At 40.2% G+C, this 13,873-nt stretch overlaps 1 protein-coding gene across 1 annotated transcript; it reads right to left on the bottom strand.

The window, feature by feature from the left end:
* Nucleotides 1-12,677: 12,677 nt before the first annotated feature.
* LOC149454906 (taste receptor type 2 member 40-like) lies at nt 12,678-13,658 on the bottom strand. The gene has a single exon (XM_089686968.1). It carries the CDS (start codon nt 13,656-13,658, stop codon nt 12,678-12,680), a length of 981 nt encoding a protein of 326 aa, XP_089543094.1.
* Nucleotides 13,659-13,873: the final 215 nt, after the last annotated feature.

Below are 13,873 nucleotides of genomic sequence, written 5' to 3'. Positions count from 1 at the left end.
AATCACTCTTCCACTGTTCACACATCCCCACACCAGACACACCACAAACGGTAGCTTGCCACCACCCAACAGTTTATCCGCAGAACGGTCTGCTGGGACACCACACACACACATATCTCCATCTGGCAGACCTGTCACCCTTACAATATGCACGCAATCTGCCAACACTCAGTGCAATTCCATACAGATTGGGAATGAACTTGACCGAGCATATAAAGACACTAGAATGCAATACAATCTAATTTCTCCGGAGATATGAGCCCGAGCTTAAGTACCCAGAAGTCACTTATTAATTTTATAATTTAATATCCCAAAGTGGGCAGTGCATAAAATATGTGCAAAGTATAAAAAGTTACAGAAAATACAAGAAATACAAGAAGACTCACAATTGGCTATTGACTATAAAATAAAAGGGAAATAGAACAGAAATAAAACTTTTTCCAAGAGTTATCCTACGACTGGAGCAAGTCAGAGAGAGTCCGCAATCCGTCAGTCAAATAGAACGGGCTCTGTACAAATCACAACGTCCATACCTCAAGTCCTCAATTTATGGGAATATGGACGTGGGCTGGACATGAGTCCTTGGCCAATCAACCCTGGAGGGTGTTCCTGTACCAGCTCACAGGACGTTCTGGGTGCTGAAATGCCCAAAGTCGATTGGACCAGGAACGGTTTGAATCACCAAGTCAGGGATTGAATTTCCGACACCACTGCATCAGTCCGATCGCGACAGTACCAATCACTGTTCACCTGTCGCAATCCGGCACCAAATAACCATTTCCTGCATTTTTCTGGCATTCTACATAGGCCACAAATACGGTTTTTACATGCAGATGTAGGCCACAGAGTGCCCAATCAGAAGGAAGTATTTTCATCTCTCTGCAACTAATATTGTAGCTTTTATGAGAGATTAAATCTATTCCTCCCAGACAGATCGGAGCCCCCCTGGTGTCATGAAGCCGAAACGTCTGTGTTCCTCTTTTAAACTTCATGAATGTAGCAAAGTCTGATTTTATATATATATATATATATATATATATATATATATATATATATAGACAAATCTTATTGGCACCCAGGTGTCACTTCCAGCCTGGAAGCTGCTCTGTCTTTTCAGATGCTAATGGGTGAGCATACGTCTCTGAATACCTATGACTGAATATTTCTTTAATAACAAGGAATGAAACTAAATTTACAATTACATATTGCTACTGATCACATCTCAGTCCAATCACTTGAATCCAACATCTATGTTACAGTATCCCAAATTCCCTGTCTGTTGGGGCAAGTTAGTTTAGCTGGTTAGATAGACCCCTTACTTTTCCATGTTTGGTGAATGGCTAGCCTTCATAGGAGGCATAAGGCTGAGAAGATCATTGTTTCTATACATTTCATATGATGGGTAAACATCCAATGTACTGCAATTTAGGAAGATGGATTAAACTTCCATGTCTTATTGAAGAGTTAAGCTATCTGGTAACCATCCTGGTCAAATGGACCAAGGAGGCATGTCAATGCCTAAAACTATTTATCACCTAGTACTTTAAAAAACATACTGAAGTTCTTTAACCCTATTTTGAAGAAATGAATGTATGGTATAACCTCTACACTGCCTTTGTTGTATGTTTGCCAGGTAAAGGAAGATTTATGGGAGGGCAGGCAGTCTATGGCCTTAGAATACTATGCTGTTGCCTGTCCTCCTTGTGTTGTGGAAGGGTGGGCAGCCTATGGCTGTAAATTTTTCCCCTGCAGCTATGCATCCCGATATAAATATATAAACAAATACATAAATAATAATATAAGGCCCTATTTTTATCCTTCTATTCCGAAGTAGTCATCAGTCATGTGGTTCAGGAGTTGCTTGTGAGTGCTGCCTGCACACTGGCCCAGCCTCTGAGGTTTAACAAAACTCAGTTTTGTAATTAGAGGATCAGAGGCACTTGGGTAATCAGAAGGGATCCTGACATAATAAGGAAATGTGACAAAGAGGTTTTTATGCAACACATCATTAAAGTGGCACATTTTGTGCTCCCTGTGGGTTGATGGCAGTAGATTGGCTATATTATACTTGTATTGGGGATATCATGTGAATCCTGTGGTCTTTGCCCAGGTATTTGAGCATAAAAGACCCCATTCATCAAAATCTGCCTGCAGTAGAGGACCCCAAGCCCCCCCCCCCCCCCAGTCTCGCCCCATCCAGGAGCAACTCACAGGGTTTTGAAAGGTTGAAGTGCCCCCTTGAAGCTTGCCCTATTTACTCTTCTTCTATATTGACAACACCCCACACCTGCTCTTCCTCACCACTAGTACCCCAACCCTCCACCTTAAAAAAAAAAGAAGAAGAGAACAAATGCAGCCACCACACCAATGACTAATAATCTGCAATATATTACATTTTTGTTTTTGGGTTTAGGCACATTTTAAGTAAATGTTTCCTGGAAAAAAAACATGGTGCCCACTCATACCAGTGCTGGGGGTAATTATTGTTGACAACAATACTTACAGGGGTGTATTTAGGTTTTTTGCTCATTCACAAAAATAAGATGCCCCACTGGCAGAGATAGCGTGACACCGACCAACACCAGACCCCCCCCCCAGGAGAGAGCCTAACAGTGAAGCCTAACAGTGATCAACGACACCCCTGCCCCCCCCCCACCTGAGAGCCTTCCACTAACAACCACCCACCCAGCAACAGAGAGAAAGACACTCACCTTCACGGCTCCACACATCCCCGGTGGGCTCTGCATACACCATCAAGCAGCCCGCAGCCTTTTTGGATCCGACCTGGTCCCTTCTTCCTGGGGTGGGGTGCTGCCCCCCCTGAAAAATGCCGCCCTAGGCAAATGCCTTGTGGTAAATATGCCCCTGAATACTTGGGATTACTATTACTTCCAATGACATCTATGCTGGAACTTATTTTACTCCTGTACTACAAGACATGCACCTTGAAGTCACACCCACCTAATTGGTCAGGCCTCCAGGTGGTTAGTAGGTGGTGTACTAAGTGCCATCTGATTTTTCTTCTAGATACCTTCAAGGTGTCCCTCCTAACTATGCATGCATATTTCGGTGCCTCTTATTTGGAATCTATAATTTTTTTTTTCTATACCTTGAATGTCAATCTCTTGTTCCAAATGTCTTTGACCAACTGCTTATGAGCGGGTTAAAGGGTAGGGGCATGAATAAAGCCTGTAGTGTTTGTAATATGTGTGTAATAGTTTCCCTGTTGCCTTTCACTGGGCAAATGTAAAATTCCCTAACATTCAATGTTAAGAGAAAAATAACTATAAGAACATTTGACCATGAGAGTTATTCATCAGCAGAAAAATATACCTAACACCAGAGGTTAAGAACATTCATCCAGAAGGGAAAATAATACGAGGGAGACTTATGCACTGTGTACAGTCTATAGAGAATCTTGTGTGAAAGGCAAAATGGGTGTTTGGCCAAATGAACCTCCAGCTGAAGTGTGAAATAAAAAAATTAGCAGTGGTATTATTGCCACTGCTAAATGTGAAAGCTTCTTCTTGGTTGTTAGATAACCTGAATCTGCCAGCATCCTAACAACCGGTGACTGATCCTCACTTTGCATATTCAGCTGTCAGCAATAGATTCCTAACTGAGAGGTCATTGTACACAAACAGTGGGGACGGTGTGGGGAAAAAGCCCTTGTCTTCTTAAATATGGGAACATGAAGCTTTTCCGGGGGTTCGCATTTGCACGTTCTGGTATAGAATTTGGGTGGACTCCATGTCGCTTTTTTTGTTTTATAGTTCCCCCTAAATCTATATCCAACCTAAAGGACCTGATATGAATTTTTCTGGGAACCTCACGCTGTTTTTTTTTAACACTGTACCAGGGGCGGACTGACCATTCGAGCACTCGGGCACTGCCCGAGGGCCCAGGGTCAGTAGGGGGCCCCATGAAATGCCCCTGGTACCCTTTATAGGCTTTTTTGGGTGTGCTTTGAGTGTGGGCAAGGACACAGGGGCCCCATGATCCCCTATTGCCCGGGGGCCCTATGAGTTGTCAGTCCACCCCTGCACTGTACCACTCTGCTTGCATTCACCTGTCAGTCAGGAATTTATTTATTTCAGGTACTTATATAGCGCTGTCAATTTAAGCAGAGCTTTACACATATATATTGAACATTCACATCAGTCAGGAATCATGGCTCCTGAAAAATCCAGAACCTGTCACATTTACCGGTGGTAATAATACCACTGCTAAATGTTTTTCACTTTACACTGCAGCTGGAGGTTTGTTCGACCGTTCACACAGGATTTTGCATAGACTGTCAGCCAATACAAGTGAAGGGATGGACGCTGCTCAACTGACCCCAGGTATGAAATGCAGCAGAGGGCGTGGCCAGTACAGCGGCTGAGGCCGTTCCTTAACATTGGACTCCTGGAGTCGGTTGAACAGTGTCTATACCTTCACTTGCATTGGCTGACACTGGAATCACTCCAACTCATGCTCCCCTCTTCTCACTTGTAGGTGGGGTGATCCTTTTCCTTCCATCCATAGTTTGGAGGGGCGCCATAAGGTATACTTTTCACTAAGCTACTTTCTTTGTTGGTGAATGTTAACTCTCTTGGTTGAATTTTCTATTTTTCTCTAAAAAACAAATATTAGGGAATATACGTGTAAAAAAGTGCAGCGCTTAACAGCGTAAATAATAACTCTGATTGTGTGAATCAACAAATATAAAAAATCATATAAATGATCAATTCAGGTGCACAAAAGCATAGTGAACAGTCATTGAACAGTCATTGAATGTGAAAAGAGATCTTCAATCACAAAGAATATTCTTGTATATCCAAGTGCAGCCTTATTCACCCCACTCAATCTGAAATGTCCTTAGGTGCAATCATAGATGATCGAAAACATGAACGTGACCAAACACAATCTAGTGCAGTGCACGTCACCCCACTCAGTGCTCAAGGGAGGCTTACTGGAAACATTTGACCATCATGTTATAGAATGATCAAACAAGGCATGTAAATGATCAAATGGCAATCATTCCAACTTCCTCCACAGCCTCCAAATAGGTATAAGAATTTATTCCCAAACTCCACATGGATCATTGACATCAAAGGTATAATGGGCATGTATGTGAGACAAAAAGGCTTCCCATAGCGTAAAATCCTTTAAACTTTTATTCAAATCCAAATAGTGCGCTTACATGTATAGAGATACAAGACAGCGTTGTTAGAATAGCAAAAAAATGCGTGTGGTCACTTCCAAGACGTCTGTCCTAGCTCCACCTGATGCGTTTAGTCAGAAATGACGTTATCAAGGGATGTTAAGACATTCACAAAGTGTTTTTTTTTCTTTTTTTTTTATAAATAGACCCCTAAGTGTGTATAACTGTGTGTACCTAATATTATTAGATTTGAAGTAGAATCTCAGGCAAATAGCTAACATCATACAAATTATATGGAACTGTTTAGCTTCTCTTGTGATTTTGATTGGTAAGCTCTTTTCTTGGTAAGCTTTGCTCTGCCTGCTGGAAAATGATGAGCATCAAATTACTGGTGATTTATTTTCTTGTAACCAAGGAAATTTTACACAAGACTGCAAAACTGAGGTAGGAAAAAGTTATTCCCTGCCCATCTGTGAAGTTTTCCAAAGATGCATGGATCACAAGACTAGCTGAACACCCAAAACAACCCATTGACAAGCTTATAGTCCTGCATTAACCTCCCTTGCAGTATGATTATGTCAGTATTTCTGTGCTCAAAGCGGTACATTGTTTTCAATGGAAATATGTTGTTTTTTTTTATTGAAGGCCTGTAATTCTTAGGAATAACTCACTGAAATCTGTCCGAACAAGAGTCTAGTAAACATCCCGGGTAAGATAAAATTTGAAACACGAAATCATAAATTATATTATAATAAATAATCATAAAAAAAATAATAGAATAATACATTTATTCAATAATGTAATCAAACCAAAAACACTGAAATTTGAAATATAGCACCAAGTTTGCACATCACTGAGCTCAGTCGCAGAATCGTTTTCAGTATCTGATGATGAATTTCCCCACAAATCATTATCACTCAATTCTGCAAGTGATTCTAATTCACGACCGTTGTTCTCCAGCTGGTGTGAAACTGCTTTTGACCTAAAGGGACGCTTTTTGGATGCCATGGACTTTTCTCAGTTTCCAGGCAGAAAGAACAGTAAAAATGCAGGCAGGGCACAGGACAAAGCACTAGAGACCAAAATGTATGTGAAATGGTTTGAAACAGTAATGTAATACTATCAGATTTTAGTGTATTATGTGTATGTAAAATTTTTACATTTTTGAATCTCCCGCCGGTTCCATCCCCTGTATGTCCCGACACTCGCAGGGAACAGAACCTGGAAGACAGATGCCGGCATCGGCCGGAGGACATGGCCGGGGATGCAGAGGGAGGACAGCGTGGGACCACGGGACAAGGAAAGTAAAACAGGGATCCCAGAGCAACGTTGCAGTGTAATCCCGAGTGTAGCTCGGGGTTACTGCTTCTGGTACTGAAAACTAACCCCGAGCAACACTCGAGAATACCGCCAGGGGGGTTATAAAAGAACTCAGTATTGGCCCAATAAAAAGATATGAACAGGAGCCAGGTGCTGTGTAGTTTTGTGATAAAAATAATACACCTTGTATGGAGGTGTGCCTTTAATAAGTCATATGGTAAAAAAATAATAAATAACCAGCCTGTGGCTTTAGGAAGCCAGGTTCCAAGATGGAGACTTGACAAAGCGCATGCGCGCGAAACATGTTGTCCCAGCAACCGGCCTCTTCCTTCTAAAGCTGCGGCTCCAGCAAGAGTTCCCCCCCTCCGTCTCTCCACATCGTGGTGACGTCATCCAGGACGCTGGGACGTCGGGTACACGTGGTCCCTGCACTGACAGGCATTCTACTCCACTGCTTCCCTCTGAGCGGACGGGCCGTCCATCTTGGAACCTGGCTTCCTAAAGCCACAGGCTGGTTATTTATTATTTTTTTACCATATGACTTATTAAAGGCACACCTCCATACAAGGTGTATTATTTTTATCACAAAACTACACAGCGCCTGGCTCCTGTTCATACCTCTCACAAACCGATGTGTTTTTACCATGGCAGCAGTGAGTTTTTTTCCCCACCAATCATAGTTGACATATACCATTCACTTATTTCCTTTGGGACACATCTGTGCGCTTTTATCCAGACCGTTCTTCCAATAAAAAGATATATGTATATAAAAAAAACTCAGCATTTGAAAATGTCATGCACAATTTGTGTATACATTAGTTATGCTAAACAATACATGCAGTTTTGCATTATGTGGCAGAAGGTGCAGTATGTACTGTACAAACACACAGACATGTTCAAAGCTGCTTGAGCTGAGACTGATATGTGAGGCAGGTCATACTATTCTGTTATCATCATTTTGTTGAGTAGGGAGCCATCTATTGGGCATTCACTGCAATTGCAGTCTATCCTATTCTAAACAGGAAACAGGAAGTTTCACTCACACACCAGTCCAGTTCCAGTTTAGCTTTCAGAAGAACACACCAATGAAGGCTTCTCTTCTCCCTTTAATACACATATTCCTGTAAGTTATTTTATTGTGTTTGTCAAAGCTATATATACAGTATATATATATATATATATATATATATATATATATTTATCTGGATCGCATTGCAATATATTTAATGTGAATTGTAGATAGCTGTTTGTAAGAAATGTGTTCATTGTATACATTTGTGAGAGACATGTTTACGAGCATATTGTAACTTCAGTTTATGTAATTGTATTGCAGTTTCACAGCACTATTCACAGAAGTAAATCAGTTTTGGAACGAAACACTACTTTGATGCACAGCTGTGGGCTAATCGTTAGTAGGACAGCACACATACATTAAGCATTTTTTTGTTTCATTAAAAAAAAAAAAAGATCCAATTCCCCAAATCCACACACTCAGTGTAGATGAGGGAGTCGCTCCTGCTGAGTTATATTATTCTGATATTGGGGAGACTTCCCCACTGTTGGAATACACTGATCAGTGCTGCCAGCTATAGCTAAAGGCACTGATGAGGAAAAATCTGGCAGGCTGATTGTACAGAAGATCGGTACATCAAGTCCTTTACAACCATCCTGCCCATACATGGATAGAAATTTGCTCAACTGGCCACATTTTAATCCATGTATGGTCCTTTCTACTTTTCAGAATATAATTGCTGCATGTGTCCCCATTGAACAATCTCTCTCACACTTCCTGTTCTGATTAGAATTGGTTACCAAAACAACAAGTAAGGAAAAATATGAGCACCAAAACAATAAGGAGGTTCTACCTGTAGTACTACCCCCATAGGAGCTGCTGGATAGGATGGGTCCTCTGTTTATTGCATCCATCTTCTCAAGAACCTCAGCCCCTCTGACACACCAGGTTGAGTGTACAAACATACAACATCATGGGAAATCACGGAAAGTAATACGGAGTACCCAATAGTAGTTCTATATCAAAGAAAACAGGCACCAAACCACATAGCAAAGGCAAACTTAATTTATTGTCACCCAATTTGGTTGGTAACTAGGCAAGCATAAAATGGATTAACAATGGTAATAATACAATTTAGCATTCAATGTAATTAACAGTAAGGACTATGCATATGATAACATTTGGCATCCAGATCAGTATAAACAATAGCAAGACCACCTCCCTCAAGTACAGCAGTGATCAGTAGTTTAGTTAAATTAAGTAAAGTTTAATGCACTGTCCAAAAGAAAAGAAGGATAGTAGTGGAGGGGGCAGGGGAACAAAGGGGCTTGCAGAATAATTATTACAGAGCAACAGTCCTTTGAGATGTTCTTCTGTTGGCTATCATTGGGGCCCTTTAAGACTGTCGCACTCAATTTCCTCCCAAAATTCTTAAGTGATCAGTGGTGGCAAACAGAGGGTGAGTGGATGTTCTAGTCTCCCTGCAGTGGAGGTGCAGGCACTGTGATGTGGGCAGTGCTGCACAGCCCCCAGGTATCCTCGCCCCAAGTCTCAGGCTTGGATCTCCTTTGGTAAGGTTTTCAGTTGGCAAGTGAATATTCAGACAGAGGTGCTCTATCTCCAAACTCCGTCAGTGGCAAGTGGAAGAATTTTTCCAGGTAGTTTAATAAAAATGATCTCTTCACTCCTCCTACTTTATAGTACCTATTGGGATCTGTAGTGTACCCATAATAGTGTGGCCATTATATGTCTGCTGTCTCAAACCACAACTTCCAGGGTTCTCAACACTTACTTAGCTTTAGCTCTCCCCATGCTGTCCAGAGAAAGAATGTGCAGCATAAGATCAGTATCTCTGTAGAGGAAGATTAGATTAGAGGACAATGTCTCCATCTCCATATTGCTATAGCCTAGCACCTGGCTACATAATCATTCCTCACTCCATCAAAAACATAGAAATTAACATCAAACAAAACATTGGGAAAAAAAGATTATTACATTCAAATAAATCTCAAGTATAGACTATTTAGTGAAGCTTATTTCACACACATATCACACAAGCCAATGTCATAAAAGTCATTTTTCAAAAGACTGATATTCTAAAAAAAAAATATCTAATATTGTCCCAACACAAAACTTGGTAGCAGTCTACAGCTGGTACAACTCTAATAAGAGGGAAAAATTACATTTGGAATACCAAGAAGGGGGATGTTTATCAGGCTAATGAAACTTTATTTCCAAATCCCCAAGGTAGCAGAATGACAAGAGACCCCTCATTTCCAAGTCAAACAGCTTGTTCTGATTTGCTTTACAACATATGGGTTAAGTCTGGTAGACTGAGTCACTTGCTCTACCAAGGTTTCTGGCCATATACAACCCTCCTTGGAGTATTTCTCTCCACCTTGGGGTGTTCTTACTCCCCTGTAGTATTCTCCAATGTGTCAACTAAATAAATGATTGCGGCAGGTGTGCAGACTTTGCAACTAAAGCAAGGTCTGCACACCCGAGTGTGCAGTCTCAGAATAATCTCTTAGTTGGATCAACTCTTCAGCATTTATCTACAACTAAAACACTAATTATGAGACTCATAAACATTGACTTTGCTCCAGATTTGATTTTCTTCCAACTTATTTTTTTATTTTCCCTTTATCCAGATTGTTTAAATTTCCTCCTTTGAAAGCCTTGTAGTATTCCTACAAAATTGCAGGTACCAAAGACACTGAATGTTTGTTAAAGTGGTTGTAAAGGCTCAAGGTTTTTTACCTTCATGCATTGTAGTGGTTCTAGGTGCAAGACATTTTTTACCTTAATGCATGTATCAGTACATGTATTGCCCCCTCATCTCACTATATACTGACCTATAGTCCTATATCCATCCAGTGCTGCTCTATCACCCTTTTCACACAGGCACAGAGGCAGCCTCAGGATCCATTGGCTTCTGTTACTGTCCATCAAATCCTGTGAGGAGGGAGCGATGGGTGGGGCTGAGCCAAACTGTATGTGGCTATAGTCGCACACAGTAGGGCTCGAGAGTGAGCATGCAGGTGCTCCCCCATAGGAAACAGGTTCTATGGTGCCACATGAAAAGAGGAGCCTAGAGTGCTGGCAGGGAAGCCCAAAAGAGGAGCATCAGGGCTGCTTTGTGCAATATCATAGCACAGAGCAGGTATGTATACCATTATAAGTTAAAGAAAGCCTTTACAATCACTTTAAGTTGCCAGTTATATTGTTTTACAGGTTTTCTTGTGTCTTTTTAATTTTTATTATAATTGAAGTAAAGTCAGAGACCCAGATCGGGCCTATTCATGTATTCATTGCATAGTCTAGAGCTATAAAAAGAGTAGTCTAATCAGAAATGTGATTTGTATCTGCCTGAGTAAAATGAGAAATCATTTACATTGGGATTATTATCTGTCCAAATATCATGTCTCTGCTGTGACCAGGCTTCTGATGACTCTTTAATGACTATACCGTGTGAGCTGAGTATCAGGAATCTTATTGGTAACACTAGTATTACTCCCCTATTCATCTGGTTTCTGTAGAAAGGTTTAACATGCTGAGGAAGTTTTGCATCACTAGCCAGTGTCGTGCACACACTACGCACTCTGTTCCTCCCTTCTCAGTGTGAGGTAGGTTTCTCCCACCATTGCTCCTAAAACCCCTGACAAAAAGTATGGAATCACCACTCTTGGAAAATGTCTATTCAATTGTTTAATTGTGTAGAAAAAAAAACAATCACAGACATGCCTAAAAACTATTTTCATTCAATATTCCAACCTTCTGGCTTTAAGAAACACTTAAAAAATTTAGAAACTTAAAGAAAACTGTAGTCAATTGCAACTCACCCACCATTTTATTCTCTAGGGCCTCTGCTTAAATATATATAATGTTTGAGGGGTTCTAATTAATTTTCTAGCAAAAAAATACTGATTTTTACATGTAGGAGAGGAATGTCAGAATTGGCCAGGGGTTGAAGTGGGCAACTCCCACTGTGGATCCAGCAATATTCCACACTATAAAATAACACTTATTGTACCTATTGAGGAAGCTCCAGTGTTTACAGATCCCACTGACAAATGTTTAGATGTCCTTTATAAATCCTTGTTTATGCTAACAGGCCCTGCTTTGCAGCCTTCCATAGCCGGGATGTCAATCTGTCAAACCTTAAAGGAATGGAGTCCTTACTGACCCTTTAGCTGTAGAACCCTTGGAGCTTTGCCTTCAGCCTTACGCTACTGTGTTGATGGCTCAACTGATCTGTTTGTCTACTAAATGAGTCTCCTGTATGTGAATACATTGCTGCCTCTACCACCACTAAATGACAGATTCCTTCCAAGATTCTGATTAATCCCTGATCAATTTGTTTACAAACACCAGCAAGGGATTTGTACTGGCAAATTTCCAAATTTCCAAATTTAGCTTTTTTTTGGGGGGGGGGGGGAGGTGCAAGTAGCTGGTCCTGCCTATGGCGCAGAATAGTCTAGCACCAACCCTGGGTACAAGAAAAACATTATAACATAAACAAGAAAAGACCTAACCATTTTATGGTACAGTGGAAACCTTGGTTTGACCACATTAAAGGTAGAGTATTAATTAGGAAATAATATGCTCTCTTACTTTCCTTTCTGTGAAATAATTTATAAAATCAATATAGTTTATGAATGAGACTCACTATACATTTCTGTCCTATTAATTATTATTATTATTATTATACAGTATTTATATAGCGCTAAAAGGTTTGCTCAGCGCTGTACAATATAGTGGGGGACAGTACATGAGACAATACAGTAACAATACAATACACGAGGGGGTCAAGGGCCCTGCTCTTTCGAGCTTACAATCTAGGAGGGATCAATAGAATTTAACAGAAATAGGTTGCATAAAACTCGTTCCTACTTTATCTTCTATTTTTGTGGCTTGATAATACGTTTATATTGGTTTGATATTGGGTTTAAATTTTCTTTATTTTTTGCTATAAACATTTCCAATATCTGTAATGTCTGCAAGTTAATAATATTTTAATTCAATAAAAATACAATCTACAAAAAACAGATTTGATTTTTTTTGCATTTAGTATGGAATCATTGTCTTTCACTAATCATGTTTTTTTATTCTCTCCTTTGTTGAAAGTACATTGTAAAAAGAATGATCATATAATATCCTATATAATAAGTAAAGCTGCATTAATATCACCGTAAAGGATCACTGTGCGATGATGTGAAATGTCTGCTGTGGATGGAGATTTATGCAGAGGATCTCTGGTGATTTAGGCTGTCCTTTACTGAATAAACTTTGTAGCAAAGCAAAAGACACTTGTTTCAGTTTGGGACATCCAAGAATAAGAACAATTGATTGAGCAGGAGGATAGCTGTATATTACAATCAAGCAGGCACAGAATCCAGAGCTGTTCCTGGGGAAGGTGTCTATAAAGAGAAGAACCTCAGATACATAGAATGAAATATAAAGAAGAAGGAGGCATGCAATTGTCCTGGCTGCACTCCTTCGAGCTTCAGCTGTTGGACTGAGGTCCCCTTGAGCATTTCTAACTTCCTTGTAACTGTGAGTAACTAATAACTTGATGATCATACCATTAGCAACACCAATGAGAGCTAATGGAAGGGAACAGCTTATGACAGTACTGGGTAGCATGTACACAGCATTCACTTTAGGAACAGTGACTTCCAAACTCTGATTTGTTGACATGTTTAAGTAGAGGTGATCTTTGTGCCGGCTCAATGCAGCAGGGAGGCCATTAGCTACAGATGTAAAAACTGAGGCCATTAGTAATTTTGGTATCAACCGTGAGACCCCCAACTTCAACCGAATTAAAAAGGGATGAGTAAATATGACAATCTGCAAGTAGTAGTAGACAGAGAGACAAACCGTGAACCAAAAGCTTGAAAATATAGGAAGGATCAATAGGACAGTAAATAAAGTGTAGATCTGATCAGAACTATAAAGGTCACGGTCCAGGAAGCTCAAATAGTCATTGATCAGCATTATGAACTGGAAGAAAATGTTAAATGAACCTAGGGTCACCAAAATTAGGTCAGATGGGTTGAGCTTTTTACCTTTCATTTTGTCTACAAAATTGACAAGCACAATGAGTGAGTTGGTGAACACTCCCATGATGGTGCTTACACCCAGTATTATCATTGAAACCAAAATAAATGTAGGCGGCATTGATTCTTGTAAGATTGCTTGAATTTAACAATTGCAAATATGCCACAGGGGATTTTGCAAGCAGTTGCATCTCTCTTGTATCTCTGATCCATCCATTAATATACCCCTTAGAAGCAATATGCTCATCTGTCAAAGCCAAAGAATATAATTAAAAGAAATCTATAGTCATAGTATACACTTTCACTTTATAACATCAACATTGTAAGAGCAATGCA

Source organism: Staurois parvus, unplaced genomic scaffold, assembly GCF_062004578.1.
Source record: "Staurois parvus isolate SC_StPar_1 unplaced genomic scaffold, SC_StPar_1.0 ptg000415l, whole genome shotgun sequence".
In the NCBI taxonomy this organism is placed as follows: Eukaryota; Metazoa; Chordata; class Amphibia; order Anura; family Ranidae; genus Staurois; species Staurois parvus.
Note: the sequence above shows the minus strand (reverse complement) of the source record. Positions and strands in the feature narration are given on the sequence as shown.